A 15,426-nucleotide genomic window follows, 5' to 3' on the forward strand; every position below is an offset into this window, starting at 1 on the left:
CTTGTGGAGGGGCTGTTAGGGAATTTTTTCCCCTTTTAAAGTGAGACGGTCCCTTGAGGCAGAAAACCTCCCCATCCCATCCCCCCCCCCCATTCCTTTATGGAGGACATTCCTGGGTAATACTATCATTGCATAAATCAGGGTAAATGGCCACCAGCCCTGGGTCCTTGTTACTACGAGCAAAGAGAATTACTCCTGACTGCATGTGATGATAAATTTTAGCTTCTGGTTCTTTAAATGGTCTCCATGGTGCACACATGGATTTGGTGGGAAGCTAAGGAACCAAGGCCTTGGATGGAGAATTTGTTTGGACACCAAAGCATTTGAAGGCCTGGAAACCACCAGGTGCAGGGCCTGCATGCGCTGTCTACGTGCACTGTCTACTTAGGCAGAAAGATGCTGCAGTTTTATCTTTCTTGTCTCGTAATACAAAGAACATTTCTATGTGTGACCATGAATATTTATCATTTTGGTGATTGAGGCTTTTTATCTGAATCAATTTCTGTTCTCAGAAACTGAGAATATAAGAAACGGGGCCGAAACCAGGGATAGCACATTTCCAGTCCCAATCACTTGCTCACAGTTTTGTTAATTCTATATTATTCTGTGTTAGTTTCATAATGGTTAGACAATGGTGTTAGTTTCTTTTTTTAATACATTTTTATTGATTTTAGGGAGGAAGGGAAAGGGAGAGAGATAGAAACATCAATGATGAGGGAGATAGAAATATCAATGATTATAAAGAATCATTGATCAGCTGCCTCCTGCATGCCCCATACTGGGGATCAAGCCCATAACCCAGGCATGTGCCCTGGCCCGGGAATCGAACCTATGACCTCCTGGTTCATAGGTCAATTATCAACCACTGAGCCACACGGGCTGCCCAGTTGGGTGTTAGTTTCTTAATCACTAGTTAGCTGCATCATTTAGCCACCCCGAACATAAGTTTGTTAATTTTATAAAGTGGATAATTTCATTTGTTCCACCTGTCACTGTGAGTGATAGGCTGCAATGTCTTTTATAAGTGATAAAAAAGCTTAATCAAATAGGAGGTACAGTAGTCCCCCCTTATTTCCTGTTTTGCTTTCTATGTTTTCAGTTACCTGTGGTCAACCGTGGTCCAAAAATATTAAATGGAAAATTCCAGAAATAATTCATAAGTTTTAAATTGCACGCTATTCTGAGTAGCGTGATGAGATCTCCCGCCATCCTGCCCAGGACAAGTTATCCTTTGTCCAGCATATTCATGCTCTGTACACTACCCGCCAGTTGGTCAAGTCACTTAGTAGCTGTCTCCGTTATCAGATCGACTGCAGTAGTGCAGTGCTTGTGCTCAAGTAACCCTTATTTTACTTGAGAATGGCCCCAAAGCACAAGAGTAGTGATACGGGCAATTCAGATATGCCAGAGAGAACTGGAAAGTGCTTCATTTAAGTGAAAAGTTGAGTATAGTACAATAAGATATTTTGAGACAGTCCACCTTATAACTTTCATTACAGTGTATTGTGAAAATTGCTTCATTTTATTACTAGTTACTGCTAGTTTCTTACCTAATTTATAAATTAAATTTTGTCATAGGTATGTATGTATACGAAAAAACATATATAAGGTTTGGTACCATCCGTGGTTTCAGGCATCCGCTGGGGGTGGTGGTGTTTTGGAACAAATCCCCCACTGCTGTGTTATCATTTGATCCTGGTGCCATAAGGCCATTTAGATGATCTTTCCTGATTCCCTGACCCAACACCCAACAAGGATGCAGACCCAGAGGGGTTGAGACTTCAGCCATGAAGTAGATTACTTGGCTAGAAGTTATTTTACCCTCAGTAGCAACACAGGCTAGAGGCATCTGATGCCCTTTAATTGTAAGAGTTGCCTTTTATCAGTTATTACCTTGAAAAGTCCTGGAGTTACCTATTCCTGGGATAATGGCAGTTAGCTACGTGAGGTGTTTTATATCCTCGACTGAAATGTGTTTCTCTTGTAGCTGAGCGGGCCTTGGATACCATGAACTTCGATGTGATTAAGGGAAAGCCAATCCGCATCATGTGGTCTCAAAGGGATCCCTCTTTGAGAAAATCGGGTGTGGGAAACGTCTTCATCAAGAACTTGGACAAATCTATAGATAACAAGGCACTTTATGATACTTTTTCTGCATTTGGAAACATTCTGTCCTGCAAGGTAAACACTGATTAAATAATTGCAGCAGAATAACTGTATTCTGAAAATAAGATAAATACTAAACGGGAAACTGCCTGGGTTTTGGGTGCCAGGGCATGTAAATTTTCAAAATTCTGGAAATGGCTCTTAAGCCTAAATGTTCCCTGTAGATAATCTCGTGCCACAACCTAGCATAACTAGCAGGTGCTTTTGTGTCTTTGTTCTTCCCTCTGCCTGAAATATCCTTCCTGTCTTCTAACTTTGGAAAGCATGAAAAGGTTTCTGTTGGGGGCGGGAACCCAGAGCAGTGCCTGTGGTTTCCAGGAAGCTGTGTGTAGTCATTTTAGAAGCATAAACTCACCTTCATTTTCTCTGCACCTGTTTATGTGGAGAATTGCTAACAACTTGTGTGGTGGTTGTTTACATGGCTACCATTTGTAAATGGAACATTACTGAGGGCCTGATGCTGTAGTGAGGGTTAGAAAAACCTTAATTGCTGTAGCCTCCTGCAGTTTGCCCCGGGGTAGGCTAACAACCTCAGACATGGGAGACCCTGAGTAAGAGACCATGTGGTTCTTGAAGCTCCGGGCTGTCCAGTGGCACTAACCTGGCCTGCCTTGTCTTTGACAGGTGGTGTGTGACGAGAATGGCTCTAAGGGTTATGCCTTCGTTCACTTCGAGACCCAAGAGGCTGCAGACAAGGCCATCGAGAAGATGAACGGCATGCTCCTCAATGACCGCAAAGTGTGAGTGTCCCAGTCTGGAGCAACAGCCATCGCATGAGCCAGCCATGGCCCCACCTCGGTATTAACTGACACACACAAGGCGGCTCCTGGTTCTCTCGGCCCAAGTGTGGCCTGCTCCTACCTCTCCACTCCTGGGCTGGTGAGTCTCCCTGCTGAGCCATGGCAGCCCTTGTGACTTGCCAAAGGTGGGCTTCCTGCCCAAGCCATGGCCTGCCTGCCGCCTCTCCCTTAAAAGCACATGTCTGGGTTTTATGATCATTGGCACCTGGGCTGGCTGGAAAACAGCTCTAAGCCCACTCTGAGCAGGGGTCTTGGCCAGCGGCAGAGTGGAGAGGGCCCTGGACTAACCAGGAGCTGTATATTAGCCATGTGACCTTGGTCTGTCCAAGGGGTCACTTGCCAAATTGTCCCCGGATCTCCACTTGGCTAATTTATGACTCGGTAGCCTTTTAACACAGGCTGGCTCCACAGTAATACTTAATTTGGTTACAATAAAAAAATCTCATCCCGTCGCAGAAGACACTATTTATAATAGACCTTGTTGCTTTGGTGTGGTTATTGCAGAATGGAGACATGGAGATCTTAGCTAAGCCATCGAGAGGAGAGGAGAAGAGACCATAAGTCTTGGCTATAATAAACAGAGATTATTTCTGTCCTCTGCGTTGTTGAGCAGACCAGGGGATGGTTGCATTGATAATGTCTATGTGCCCAAAGATATCACTAGAGGGAAACCTAAAGATATTCAATGTATGGATACATTCCTATTAAGTGTAAACAACAATGAAATGAATAAAGTGAAAAATTAAAGGTAGTCCACGCCAGCAATTTCACTGCTCAGATTAACCACTGTTAACAGTTTGGTTTGTATCCTTCCAGACCTTTTCTATGCATTTACATAGATGCACAGAAATGGACGTTTAAAAAACTTGGTCATCAGGTTTCTTCACGAAGGCAGTGTGATGTGGTAGGAGTAGCCTGGTGTGAACCAGGAGCCCTGGGGCTGGTCCCTGCCGGACAGTCCTACTTCTTTTTCTTTCTGTGGGGAGTTGGGCATCTCTGAGCTTGCTTTCTTGGTGGTTGGACTGGGACTTGTGTTTTAACTTCTCCTGTCAGCCTTTAACCTGCATTCCTTTGGGTCCCTGGAAATCATGGTTTGTTCCTCTGGATGATCACTGTTTTTCATGGGTTCCTTTTAGGTTTGTGGGCAGATTCAAGTCTCGAAAAGAGCGGGAAGCCGAGCTTGGGGCCAAAGCCAAGGAGTTCACTAATGTGTATATCAAAAACTTTGGGGAAGAGGTGGATGATGAGAGTCTGAAAGAGCTGTTCAGCCAGTTTGGTGAGTCAGGTCCTTTGGCCCATGTGCCCTCTTTCATAGTCCACCAGACCTGGACTTCATCTGTTTTCAGTGAAGAGAAGAGGGCACCTAGACCCAGAAGTAAAACACCTTCTATGACAAAGGTCACAGGGTAGCTAAGAATAGATTCCAGGCCTCAGCTCTTGGCTTTACTCTACCTCGTCCAAGCTCCAAGGCCATCTCAGCAGCTTGGTCAGAATTAGAAGGCCAGGCACGATGTCTCTTTCTTAGTAGTCCATCTGGGTTCAGCAAGAGGTTGCTTCAAGTGGGCTCCTTGAACTGTGGTACCAATGGTGTTACTAATAGTTCTGTCCTTTGGTAATAGGTAAGACCTTAAGTGTCAAGGTGATGAGAGATCCCACTGGGAAATCCAAAGGCTTTGGCTTCGTGAGTTACGAAAAACACGAGGATGCCAATAAGGTGAGAGTACCACCAGGGTCGGGGAAAATTTTATAGGAAGGCTCCAGAATGCAGCTAGGGCCTTGGTAACACTTAGAGTGGAGCTGGAATTATCTAAGAGTCTAGTAGTGATGTACAGTTACTGTGCTCTGGAATGGCCTTCTTAAGGGGTTTTACATGTTAATGTATCAGTTAACTGTTTTCAAAGCACTTGGCACATACCTGTCACCTTAGCTCTTCAGCCTTGCAGGTTGGAATAGGACAGGTGTTTGTTCCCATTCATAGGCAAGGGAACTATGGGCCAGAGAGTTTGTGATTTGATACTAGGACATTAGCTCCCTGTGGGCGTAGTATCAGATACATTCTAGGCCCTTGACATGTATCACTTAGTACCCACAAAAGAACTGAATCTGATGACAGCCCGATGATCAAGCCAGGCTCGTGTCTTCTATGCTTGTATTTATACAACTGCTATTTCCCCTCCTATGTTATCTGGACCAATAACCCATCTAAATATTAACCCCGTTTTATTGATGAGGAAGTTTGAATTTGCTTAGCTGACTTCAGAGACAGAGTGAAGTTAGTTTTTAGCCCTATAGGGAAGATTTCTTTCTCGGAATATTTGGTGGGTCTTACAGATCTCCAGAGCAAGGCCCCATGCCTCTGCATCCTGTTTTAAAGATGCATATTTATTTCTTCTTTAGGCTGTGGAAGAGATGAATGGAAAAGAAATCAGTGGGAAAGTCATTTTTGTAGGCCGTGCACAGAAGAAAGTGGAACGGCAGGCTGAGTTAAAACGGAAATTTGAACAACTGAAGCAAGAGAGAATTAGTCGATATCAGGTGAGAGGTGGTCTTGGCACAGCCTACCATCAAGGAATTTACTATGTGTGTTGGCACAGCACCCAGATATTTAACAGACTTTCTTGGGGACTTGGAGCCTGCTCACCATCATCAGGCTTAAAAGGATATGCCTACCAGATATAGCAGCAATTCTAGAACAGGGACCAAAGAGATTAATTTATTCCTTTAGGGACTCTGTTCCACAAGCCTCAAGTCTTAGTTATGTGGTTCCTTTTATTTAAATGATATGCATTTGTTTGGAATGGTGGCAAGGAGAGCCCTGCTGGGATGAGTGGTCAGCCAGAGCAGCTGTGAGGAGATGATAGCGGGTGAGTACATGGTGCTCCTATCAGAATCTTAGAGTGGTAGTTTCTCAACTTTGAGCCTGCACCAGAATCCCTTGCAGGGCTTGTTAAAACCAGATTGCTGCTCCGGCTGGTGTAGCTTGGTTGGGCGGCGTCCCATACACCGAGAGGTTGCCACTTGATTCCCAGTCAGAGTATACACTCGGGTTTCAGCCTCAATCTCTGCTAGGGGGCATGCAGGAGGCAGCTGATGGATCTTTCTCTCTTCTTTCTTCCTCTCTCTAAAATCAATAAAAACAAACACATGGGTTGCTAGACCCATTAGGTTTGGATTCTGGCCTGAGAATTTACATTCCAAACAAGTACCCAAAGATTCTGCTGCTGCTGGTCTGAGACCTACACTTTGAGAAAGCGCTGTCTTATGGAATATATTGGGGGAAGGGGGTAAAAAAGATTAACAGTGATTCTTTTGCTGTAGGGGGTGAATCTCTACATTAAGAACTTGGATGACACCATTGATGATGAGAAGTTAAGGAAAGAGTTTTCTCCTTTCGGATCCATCACCAGGGCTGAGGTATTTTATACTGAGATTCTCGGATTGAAAACAGAAGTTGTAATCATTTAGCAGTTTATTGGCATTGGTTTCATTGACGGAATAGGATCTAAATTGTGTTCATTTCTGAGAGTAGCTACCACATTAATCTAGCAAATTCCTCCTGGCATTCAATTAGCCATCTGAGTGTATGCTCTGGAGAATGACAATTCATTAAGTTATTACTGCGCTATCTTATCTCCCAAGTCCTGGGGTATGGAGATGAATATGAGTCCCTCACTGCCAACCCCCCCCCCCCCATTTGTTTTCCCATGTTTTGCAGTTTGCGTCATTTGCTTGATTTTTCTTTGATAATCAAATCAACTGAGTTAGCAGGGTAAGTATGTGAACCCTATTTTAAAGTCAAGGAATTTGCTCTAGCCAGTTTGGCGCAGTGGATAGAGCATCGGCCTGGGGACTGAAAGGTCCTGAGTTCGATTCCGGCCAACGGCACATGCCCGGGCTGCGGGCTTGGTCCCCAGTGGAGGCTGTGCAGAAGGCAGCCAATCAATGACTCTCATCATTGATGTTTCTATCTCTTCCTCCCTCTTCCTTCCTCTCTTAAATCAATAAAGAAATATATTTAAATAAATAAAAGTCAAGGAATTTGAGTCCTTGAGCAAAAGAATTCTAGTTATATCAGGATGGTGACCTATGGTTTTGGCACTTCAGGAATGTGACAGGATCTGAAAGTTTTGGGTCACAGCCTGTTGCAGACTCTAGTCCTGCTCAGCAGAGGTGCAGCAGGTGTCACAAAGTCCTCTAGGTGATGAGAAAGGAGACCGGCTGAGCCAGTAAAGACGCTAGGTGACCCTGTCCTGGCGCTTAGCTTAAGTGACTCACAACCTGGGAGTGTCATCATTAGTTATAGCAGAGAGGTGACCAGAGACTGCCCTGTGGGGTTTCTCTAGTTCCTCGACCCTTCTGTCATATCACCCCCTTGACTGGCCTCCATCAGTGCAAGGAATGCTAATCTCCTTGCTAATCAGCACAATAGTCCAGTTGTCATTTGCAAGAAGAGAGCAAAAGAACCATATCTTGAAGTTTCATAGGCACCATTTTCATGATCAAGGTATCTTGATCTTACCTTGTTGGTCCATTTCATAGGTAGAGAGTTGTTGGGTTGATATACACCTTTACTTCCATGTCCTCTCCTTAAGAGGCTCTCCAGGCAGTGAGCTAAGACAAAATGGTGCCACACACACATTCATATTGCTACCAGCACTTGTGAACAGACAGGCCAGGGGGAGTAGTAAATAACCTTTTCAAGTGGGAAAAAGCCATTTGTGAAAGACGAGCTGGGAAAAGACTGCCTGAACCAGTGGACATGTGGCTCTCTAGCTATTTGCCTCATGGACATTGAGGCTCAGAGGAGAAGTAAGTGTTGTGTTAATGTTGTACAGCTTAGATGTTGCAGAGCCAGGACTAGAATCCAACTGTCTCCCAGCTGGTCATTTTTCAGCTGTTACTCCCACTGAATAGCAGTCATTGATTTTAACTCCTTCCCACATGTAGTGTTTCCAAAGCATATCCTAAGCGTGCTAACAGCTTATTAAAATTTTGTTCGCCAAACTCTTAGGCAGATGAATTCTACAATTAAATTGCTTGACATTACCATCTAGATCTCTTGTGGATACCTAGAGATAGCTGTGCTACTGGATATCATGGAACATCTTTCAGTTCCTGGTTTAAACCATTAGCCATTTCATAGTGTTTGGGAACTTTAGAATCTAACAAAGAAAATGCCTAAGTCCTACCCTTAGAAGTTGTGACTCAATTGGTCTGGAACAGGGTGAACAACCCCCCCTCCTAGACATGATTTCTCTTTCAGCAGAACCCAGGTTTTCTGAGTCTTAATAGCTGCCCAAACTTAGAACACGTTTTTTCTAAAGCTGGTCTCCTTTTTGTAGGTAATGCTGGAGGATGGGAGAAGCAAAGGGTTTGGCTTTGTCTGCTTCTCATCTCCTGAAGAGGCTACCAAAGCAGTCACTGAGATGAATGGACGCATTGTGGGCTCCAAGCCACTGTATGTCGCCCTGGCCCAGAGGAAGGAAGAGCGAAAGGCTCACCTGACGAACCAGTATATGCAGCGGGTGGCCGGAATGAGAGCACTCCCTGCCAATGCCATCTTAAATCAGTTCCAGCCTGCAGCTGGTGGCTATTTTGTGCCAGCAGTTCCACAGGTGGGTCTGCTGTACATTCATGGCTCTGGAACCTGCCCACTGACGGTGGCTCCTGCAGTGGTCAGGGATATCAGAGTTCTAGAACGACAGGGAAGCGTCCTTCAAATAAAATGATTTATATCCGTGGTCATACGTACAGTGGCAGGGATGAAATGAAATACTCTCCATTAACTGACCTTTCTTTTGAGTAGAGAGAGAGCCTTTTCCTGAATTAGCCAAGGCCTGGTAGTGAGATCAGATGCTTCTCTAGTGTGGACTTAGGTCCTTGAAATAAAAGGGCTTGGGTGCTCTCTCTTACAGGCTCAGGGAAGGCCTCCATATTACACACCTAACCAGTTAGCACAGATGAGACCTAATCCACGCTGGCAGCAAGGTGGGAGACCTCAAGGTAGGTGGTGGGAAACGGATTGATTACCCAGGATATACTTAATCCTGGTCTCCCCCGCCTCTCCTCCTTGCCCCACCTCTGAGGTGCAGCCTAAGTTCTGGTCCACAGTATTCGTTGCTGATGTGCAATTTCTATCATTTCACCAGGCTTCCAAGGAATGCCAAGTGCTATACGCCAGTCTGGGCCTCGTCCAACTCTTCGCCACCTGGCTCCAACTGGTAATGCTCCGGCCTCTCGTGGCCTCCCTACTACTGCTCAGAGAGTCGGTGAGCAAACTGGCCTTGAGAAGCATGGCCTGGGGAGGAGGGATCAGGAGGACTAGGCTCTGCCCAGGGTTGGTCAGTTTGTTGGCTCATCTTTGAGTCCTGGTTCTGTAATCTTAGCTGTGTGCTTAGGTAGGTACAAAGGGGCAGAGAAACAATTCATTCTAGGAGTGCTGGTTACTTTTAAGAATCTTTGCTCATTGGTGAGCCATGTGAACAAGGTTAGTGGTAGAAGTTTGTTAGCTGGATGACTAGAGGCAGCCCGTTCTTCTGGGTGGAGTTGGGAGAGTTAAGGAAACTTTTTTTTACAGAGTATGTCCTGTATTCCAAAAGGTGGAAAGAGTTGTATGCTATCTGTTGGCTGTTCCTTGAGAGTAGCAGTAGAGGCCCCATGTGTGATGTGTTTGAACATACTTTGGAATTTCTCCTTCTGTGGGGCGTGGCCAGTTGGACATCTGCCAACACTGATGTGCATTTGCTGGTCTGTTGTAGGGTCTGAGTGCCCGGACCGCTTGGCTATGGACTTTGGTGGGGCTGGTGCCGCCCAGCAAGGGCTGACTGACAGCTGCCAGTCTGGAGGTGGTATTGGATGCACACAGAATGGGGAAAGATGGGATTTGACGGGTCTTTGCCCAGACTGATGGGCTTTAATTTTACTTGTTCTTTTCCTAAGGTGTTCCCACAGCTGTGCAGAACTTAGCACCTCGCGCTGCTGTGGCTGCTGCTGCTCCTCGGGCTGTTGCACCTTACAAGTATGCCTCCAGTGTCCGCAGCCCTCACCCTGCCATACCACCTCTGCAGGTGGGTCCACCAAACACCGCTAAAGGATTTCCCCCGTTCCCGTGCGATTTGAAAGATGCCTTGCTTTGATTCCTTAAACAGGTGTTAAATGCCTGCTCTGTGTCAGGATGCTGTGTCATGTGTGGTGACACTGTCCTTGAGGGGCCCTTTAGCAGGCCAGAAGGGGCTTAAAAGTGTTCTTCCTGAAACAGTTCGCTTGGATACGCCCCAGAGGAGACCGCTGGTGCTTCCTGCTTTCCTTTTTACCATATATGTGTGTTCATTCGGCTCATTGAGCTTTCATTTCTCTTTCACCTCCAATGGCTTAATGGATCCTTAGCTGCTCTGCAAGGTAATGAGTATATTGAGGCAGGAAAGAACTTCATGTCACAGAGTTCAGCTTCAGAGGTGTTGAGTTGAGGTGGGGCAGTTGGACCCAGATATTAGGTTGTCAAAGATGGAACTTGCTGTCTCTGGAGCTGTGACACCCAGGCAAGCCATGCTGCAACTGGTTTGTTGAAAAGCTCAGTAGCACTTTGCTTGGAGGAGACACACCAGTCTTGTGATCCAGGAGCTGCTTCCTCCTGCTCCATGCTCTTGAAGTTGAATATTCCCCAGAACTTGATGCTATGTGAAATATTTTTTGCCTACAAGGCCCTACTTTTAGAGCTCTAACTGGCATTGACCTTGCATGTTGATAGTCCTCAAGTATTTGATAAAATAAAAACATTTGGTACAATAAAGGTTATGTGGGATGTAATTATAAATGTTTTGATATGCATACCCTTTGACCTGGTCTTTACTAGGAATTCATTCTAAAGGAAAAAATTAATTTTTAGGAAAAGGCTATACATACACATGTTCACTGTACCTTACTTATTAACAAGGTTTTAATTTTATTAAGGTTTTTGAATTCTTGGGTAACCTTGGGTAAACAACCTTAAATAAATCAAAATCATTTGATAGATGGTTGCCAAGCATTGTAGGTTTGTTTTATTTCCCTTCCAATAGCATACTGTTCTTAAGGTAGTTGGCTGTCTGTCTATGCCCACGCCACGATGCCTCACTTCACACACTCTACCCCTCAAGACTGCAGTTAGTTCCTGACAGCAAAGACAACTACTCCACCTCCTCTTTCACGTAGTAGACTTTCAGATGTTGAACGGTCACCCTCTTGATCACCTTCAAGTGTCTTTTCCTTGGTGCTAACCGCTGCCTCTCCTGGTTCCCAGGCACCCCAGCCTGCGGTCCATGTGCAGGGGCAGGAGCCCCTGACCGCCTCCATGCTGGCCGCAGCACCCCCCCAGGAACAGAAGCAGATGCTGGGTACGTGCTTGCACAGGAGGGGGCCAGAGCCTGGTACTGACCTGGACACCAGTGTCCACTCTTTTCTGGGATTCAACTTGGTTTTTACTTGAGTATCTTCCCATAGGCGAACGTTTGTTCCCTCTCATCCAAACCATGCATTCGAACCTGGCTGGAAAGATTACGGGAATGCTTCTAGAGATCGACAACTCCGAGCTGCTGCACATGCTGGAGTCCCCCGAGTCTCTCCGCTCCAAGGTGAGCAGGGTGGTCTCAGCTGCGGATGATGACCGGTGGCCTTGGACCCCCACATGTGGCAGAGAGAAGGGGCCGCTCTGGTGTGGGTATTTGAGAAAGCAGCACCAGGAGAAGCCACCACTGGACCTGGTAATCAGGGAGGAGTGGAGGGGCTCTGCTTAGATGTCACTGACCACCTGGAGATTTCTCACAGGTGGATGAAGCTGTGGCAGTTCTACAGGCTCATCATGCCAAGAAAGAAGCTGCCCAGATGGTGGGCATTGTTGCTGCTGCTACCTCTTAGGCAAGGAAAAAACGTACGTTTGGCTATTTTTTGTTTTCTATAATAGTTTGACTTGTGAATATCTTCCTAAAATATTAGGGACAATATGGAGAGCCAGTTAACTTGGGGATGCTGCCATCTGGATGAGTTAACATGGAGAAAAGAGTACAGGTTATAAATTATAAGGAGCAAACAACAGTTTTCTCAATAAGCACGTAGTTAGAAATTTTGTATAGCTTATCCTTTCCTGATGGTTATAAGCAGATTTTCTTAATCACATTTTGGGTTTGGAATAATGATGAATATAATCAGATCTCACAGCCTCATTTCTATGACCATCTTCCTGGTTTGAGATTGGTGAGGGTCAGCTGTGTATGTAGCCACTGCTTAGCTCTGGGAACACAGTAGGCACAGGCCTTGGTGTCAAAGTGGAAGAGACAGACACACACCTGACTACAGTTACAGCATGTGTTCCAGTCAACTTCTGGACTTGGGGACCATGGTCCCTGTCTGCAGGGGATTGGGTGAGTGAAGCTTAACTAGGACCTCTGACAAAGGCTGATGAAGGAGAGAACCAAATGAGCAGAGGCACAGTCATGGAAAGTGCAGGTGGTATGGGTTAGAACTGGTATGATGGTTGGGGTTGACTCAACATAGCCATGGCTCCTTGGCTTTTGTCATTTGGAATTTAAGCAAGAGAACCATAAAAGTAGAAGTTTTGAGTACAGGATGGCTTACAAGGAGGGGAGGTGTAAGGGTTTACAGACTAGTTATCCTCAAAGTCCGTGACTCTAAATTAGGTGTGCCCCTTCAGAGGACATTTGTCAATGTCAGGAGACATTTCTGGTTCTCATAACTGGGAATGTGTCACTGGCATCTAGTGGGTATAGGCCAGGGATGCTGCTAAACATTCCACACTGCACAGTATAGCCCCAGCAGAATTTTATCCAGGCCAAAATGTGAGCACTGAGGTTGAGAAACCCTGCTCTGTAATACCTTTTATCAGCCAGAGATTTCAGTGAATCTCTGAAGTTCTTTTGATTATTTATGTTGGTGCTTTTCTTTTCAGGATTCAAAAGCCAAATAACCCCTCATGAAATTCAGCTCAAGGTTTGAAGACTTCCTAGCTTGTCCTATGGACCTCAACACTAAGAACCACAAATTGCAAATTTAATAGGTCATTTTGTATCAAAAGGTCAATTATGAAGCACCTAGAATTTTTCAATTAAAAGAATATATTCTCTGGGTTCTGCTACAGCTCAGACAGTGTTAACTTTTTTTTTCCTGTTGTGGGTTTTGATCTTTCCCCAGAAATTGGTTTTATTTGATGTATCCAAGTCTTTAAGTTTCTCAATAAAGAAAAAACTCCATAAAACTGCCTATCTTGTGTTGTACTCTGATCACAGTTTTATTCTATAAATCTCTTCACTGGAAGTAATTTTAGGATGTAAATAGGGTCAAGTGAAGTTCTGTATAGCTTATTCTTTCCTGCAGTTATAAGCAGGCTATTTTGGGTTAGCTAGGTGTGCATAACTGTCCCATTTCTTTATGTTATGGAAGGACTTTATATTTGCTCCATTTAACTTAAGGGAACAGGCATCCGATCAAAGCTGGCCTTGGATCCGATATAGGGGTGGCATGTTTCTGAAGGACATGAGATATGCAGAACCTGGTCCCCCCCTCCATGACGTGCTGATGGTGGGTTGTCAGTGCCTTTTCTCTCCAACAGCCCTGCATGCAGGTCAGCATGTCCAGTTCCCCAAATTCTGCAACTGGGGGCTTCCCCTGGCAGCGGGAAACGCTTGGGAAGATAGGTCCGAGTGGCAACAGCAAACAGTTGCTCAAATCATAAGTGTTTTGTGATTCCTTTAGTCCTTAAAACAATCTTATTGGCCAAGGCTAACAGTCTACGTGTCCTTTTCCTCCATGAACCCTCCCTTTATCCTTTCCTTGAGCTTGGCAGGCTCTCCTTCGGGCCTCACCCACGTGATCCCATTCCTTGGAATGTTCCGTTTTGGTCGGCTCCCCCTTTTCCTTAAGGTCTGGCCCAATGTACAATAGATTCTCCCATTTCCTGACGCCGACCGTGGGTAACGCGGCTATGTATGTGCGTTTTCTATTTGCGCCCCTCCAGCCCCCACCCGTGCAGCTGCAGAACCTGGTTGGTGCAGGCAACTGCGCTAGAGAGTTAGGGGCGGGGCCCGGGAGCGGGCTTCCGGCGGAAGACGCAGCAGCAAGATGGCTGACACCGCGGGGTGCCTGCGTGGCGGTGACACCGGTCTTGAACCGAGGTTGTGGTTGGCCCGTGGTGGCACGTGATGGCACGCAGCCGCACGTAGCGGCCAGCCGGGATGTGCTCACGATCTACGTGGCGGCGGCACGTAGCGGTCAGGGCCGGGTCTCATGGGGTTTTTACCCCTGAGGTTTGCATGGTGCTATTTACGTAGCGGCGGCAGGTAGCTGCCAGAGCCCTGTTACGGGTTTTACCCGCGCAGTTCGGTACTTGGTACTGGCGATCTACTGATAACGTGGCGGCACGTAGCGGCCAGGACGCTGTCTCTTACGAGTTTTACCCGAAAAGTGCTCGGAATCTATGAGGCGGCACGTAGCGGCCAGGACGCTGTCTCTTACGAGTTTTACCCGCGCAGTTCGGTACTTGGTACTGGCGATCTATTGATTCACGTAGCGGCCAGGACGCTGTTTCTTACGAGTTTTACCCGCGCAGTTCGGTACTTGGTACTGGCGATCTATTGATTCACGTGACGGCACGTAGCGCCCAGTACACTGTCTCTTATGAGTATTACCCGAAAGGTGCTCGGGATCTACCTGGCGGCACGTAGCGGCCAGGACCTGGTCTCAAAACCCGCGCAGTTTGAAAGGTGCTAGGGATCTACGTGGCGGTCAGGGCCGGGTCTCATGGGGTTTTACCCGCGCAGTTCGAACGGTGCTCGCGATCTACCTGGCGGCCAGGACCCGGTCTCGGGGGTTTACCCGCGCAGTTTGAAAGGTGCTCGCGATCTACGTGGGGGCACTTAGCGGCGGAGACCCGGTGTCTTTAGGCTTTACCCCTGCAGTTTGAATGGTGCTCACGACTTGATGGCGCCATTGAACCTAGCGCTGCCCAGAGTCCTTTTCCCTCGGACCTAGACCAGAACAATGGTGAAATCTGTTATTGGGACCTTGGTTGGCATCCCAAACTCAGCCTTGGCTCCCTAGATGAGGCATTTCCAGAATAGTTAGGGAATTATGGAAACAGCCTCACCATTGGTTGGTGAGCACGTGATGCAGTTGCCTGATTGATTCCTGAGGGGGGTCGGGCTGGGGTTTTCCAGGAATAACCACTCCATCTGGAAAGATGAGGGCAAACATCCTGGAGGTGCTGAGGCCAGAGCTAGGTTTGAAAGGTCAAGAGTTAGGCTGGGAGCAGGGCGCTGGCCTGAATAGAGAGCAGGAAGAGCAAAAGCCTAGAGGGGTGAAGTAAGTCTAGCTCTTGGAGGCAAATAATTTGGACTGGGGAAGCGGAGGAGAAAAGGCTAGAGAGTCAGGTTATGAAGGTCTTATATGCCATGCTAAGGAATTTGGACCCGTC

The 15,426-nt window shown here is 46.5% G+C and overlaps 1 protein-coding gene across 1 annotated transcript in view; it reads left to right on the forward strand.

Annotated features, from left to right (window-relative positions):
- PABPC4 (poly(A) binding protein, cytoplasmic 4 (inducible form)) overlaps nt 1-13,217 on the forward strand; it is a 15,059-nt gene extending 1,842 nt beyond the window's left edge. The window contains exons 2-16 of the mRNA XM_015567026.1: nt 1,949-2,181; nt 2,791-2,906; nt 4,103-4,242; nt 4,586-4,680; nt 5,364-5,501; nt 6,285-6,380; nt 8,309-8,581; nt 8,882-8,969; nt 9,116-9,187; nt 9,725-9,811; nt 9,906-10,033; nt 11,245-11,338; nt 11,445-11,575; nt 11,769-11,871; nt 12,907-13,217. Coding sequence (XP_015422512.1) covers nt 1,949-2,181; nt 2,791-2,906; nt 4,103-4,242; nt 4,586-4,680; nt 5,364-5,501; nt 6,285-6,380; nt 8,309-8,581; nt 8,882-8,969; nt 9,116-9,187; nt 9,725-9,811; nt 9,906-10,033; nt 11,245-11,338; nt 11,445-11,575; nt 11,769-11,858 — 1,781 coding nt within the window. The 3' untranslated portion in view covers nt 11,859-11,871; nt 12,907-13,217. The remainder of the gene's footprint in view (nt 1-1,948; nt 2,182-2,790; nt 2,907-4,102; nt 4,243-4,585; nt 4,681-5,363; nt 5,502-6,284; nt 6,381-8,308; nt 8,582-8,881; nt 8,970-9,115; nt 9,188-9,724; nt 9,812-9,905; nt 10,034-11,244; nt 11,339-11,444; nt 11,576-11,768; nt 11,872-12,906) is intronic.
- The last annotated feature ends 2,209 nt before the right edge of the window (nt 13,218-15,426 follow it).

Source organism: Myotis davidii, unplaced genomic scaffold, assembly GCF_000327345.1.
Source record: "Myotis davidii unplaced genomic scaffold, ASM32734v1 scaffold2763, whole genome shotgun sequence".
NCBI classification, from domain to species: Eukaryota; Metazoa; Chordata; class Mammalia; order Chiroptera; family Vespertilionidae; genus Myotis; species Myotis davidii.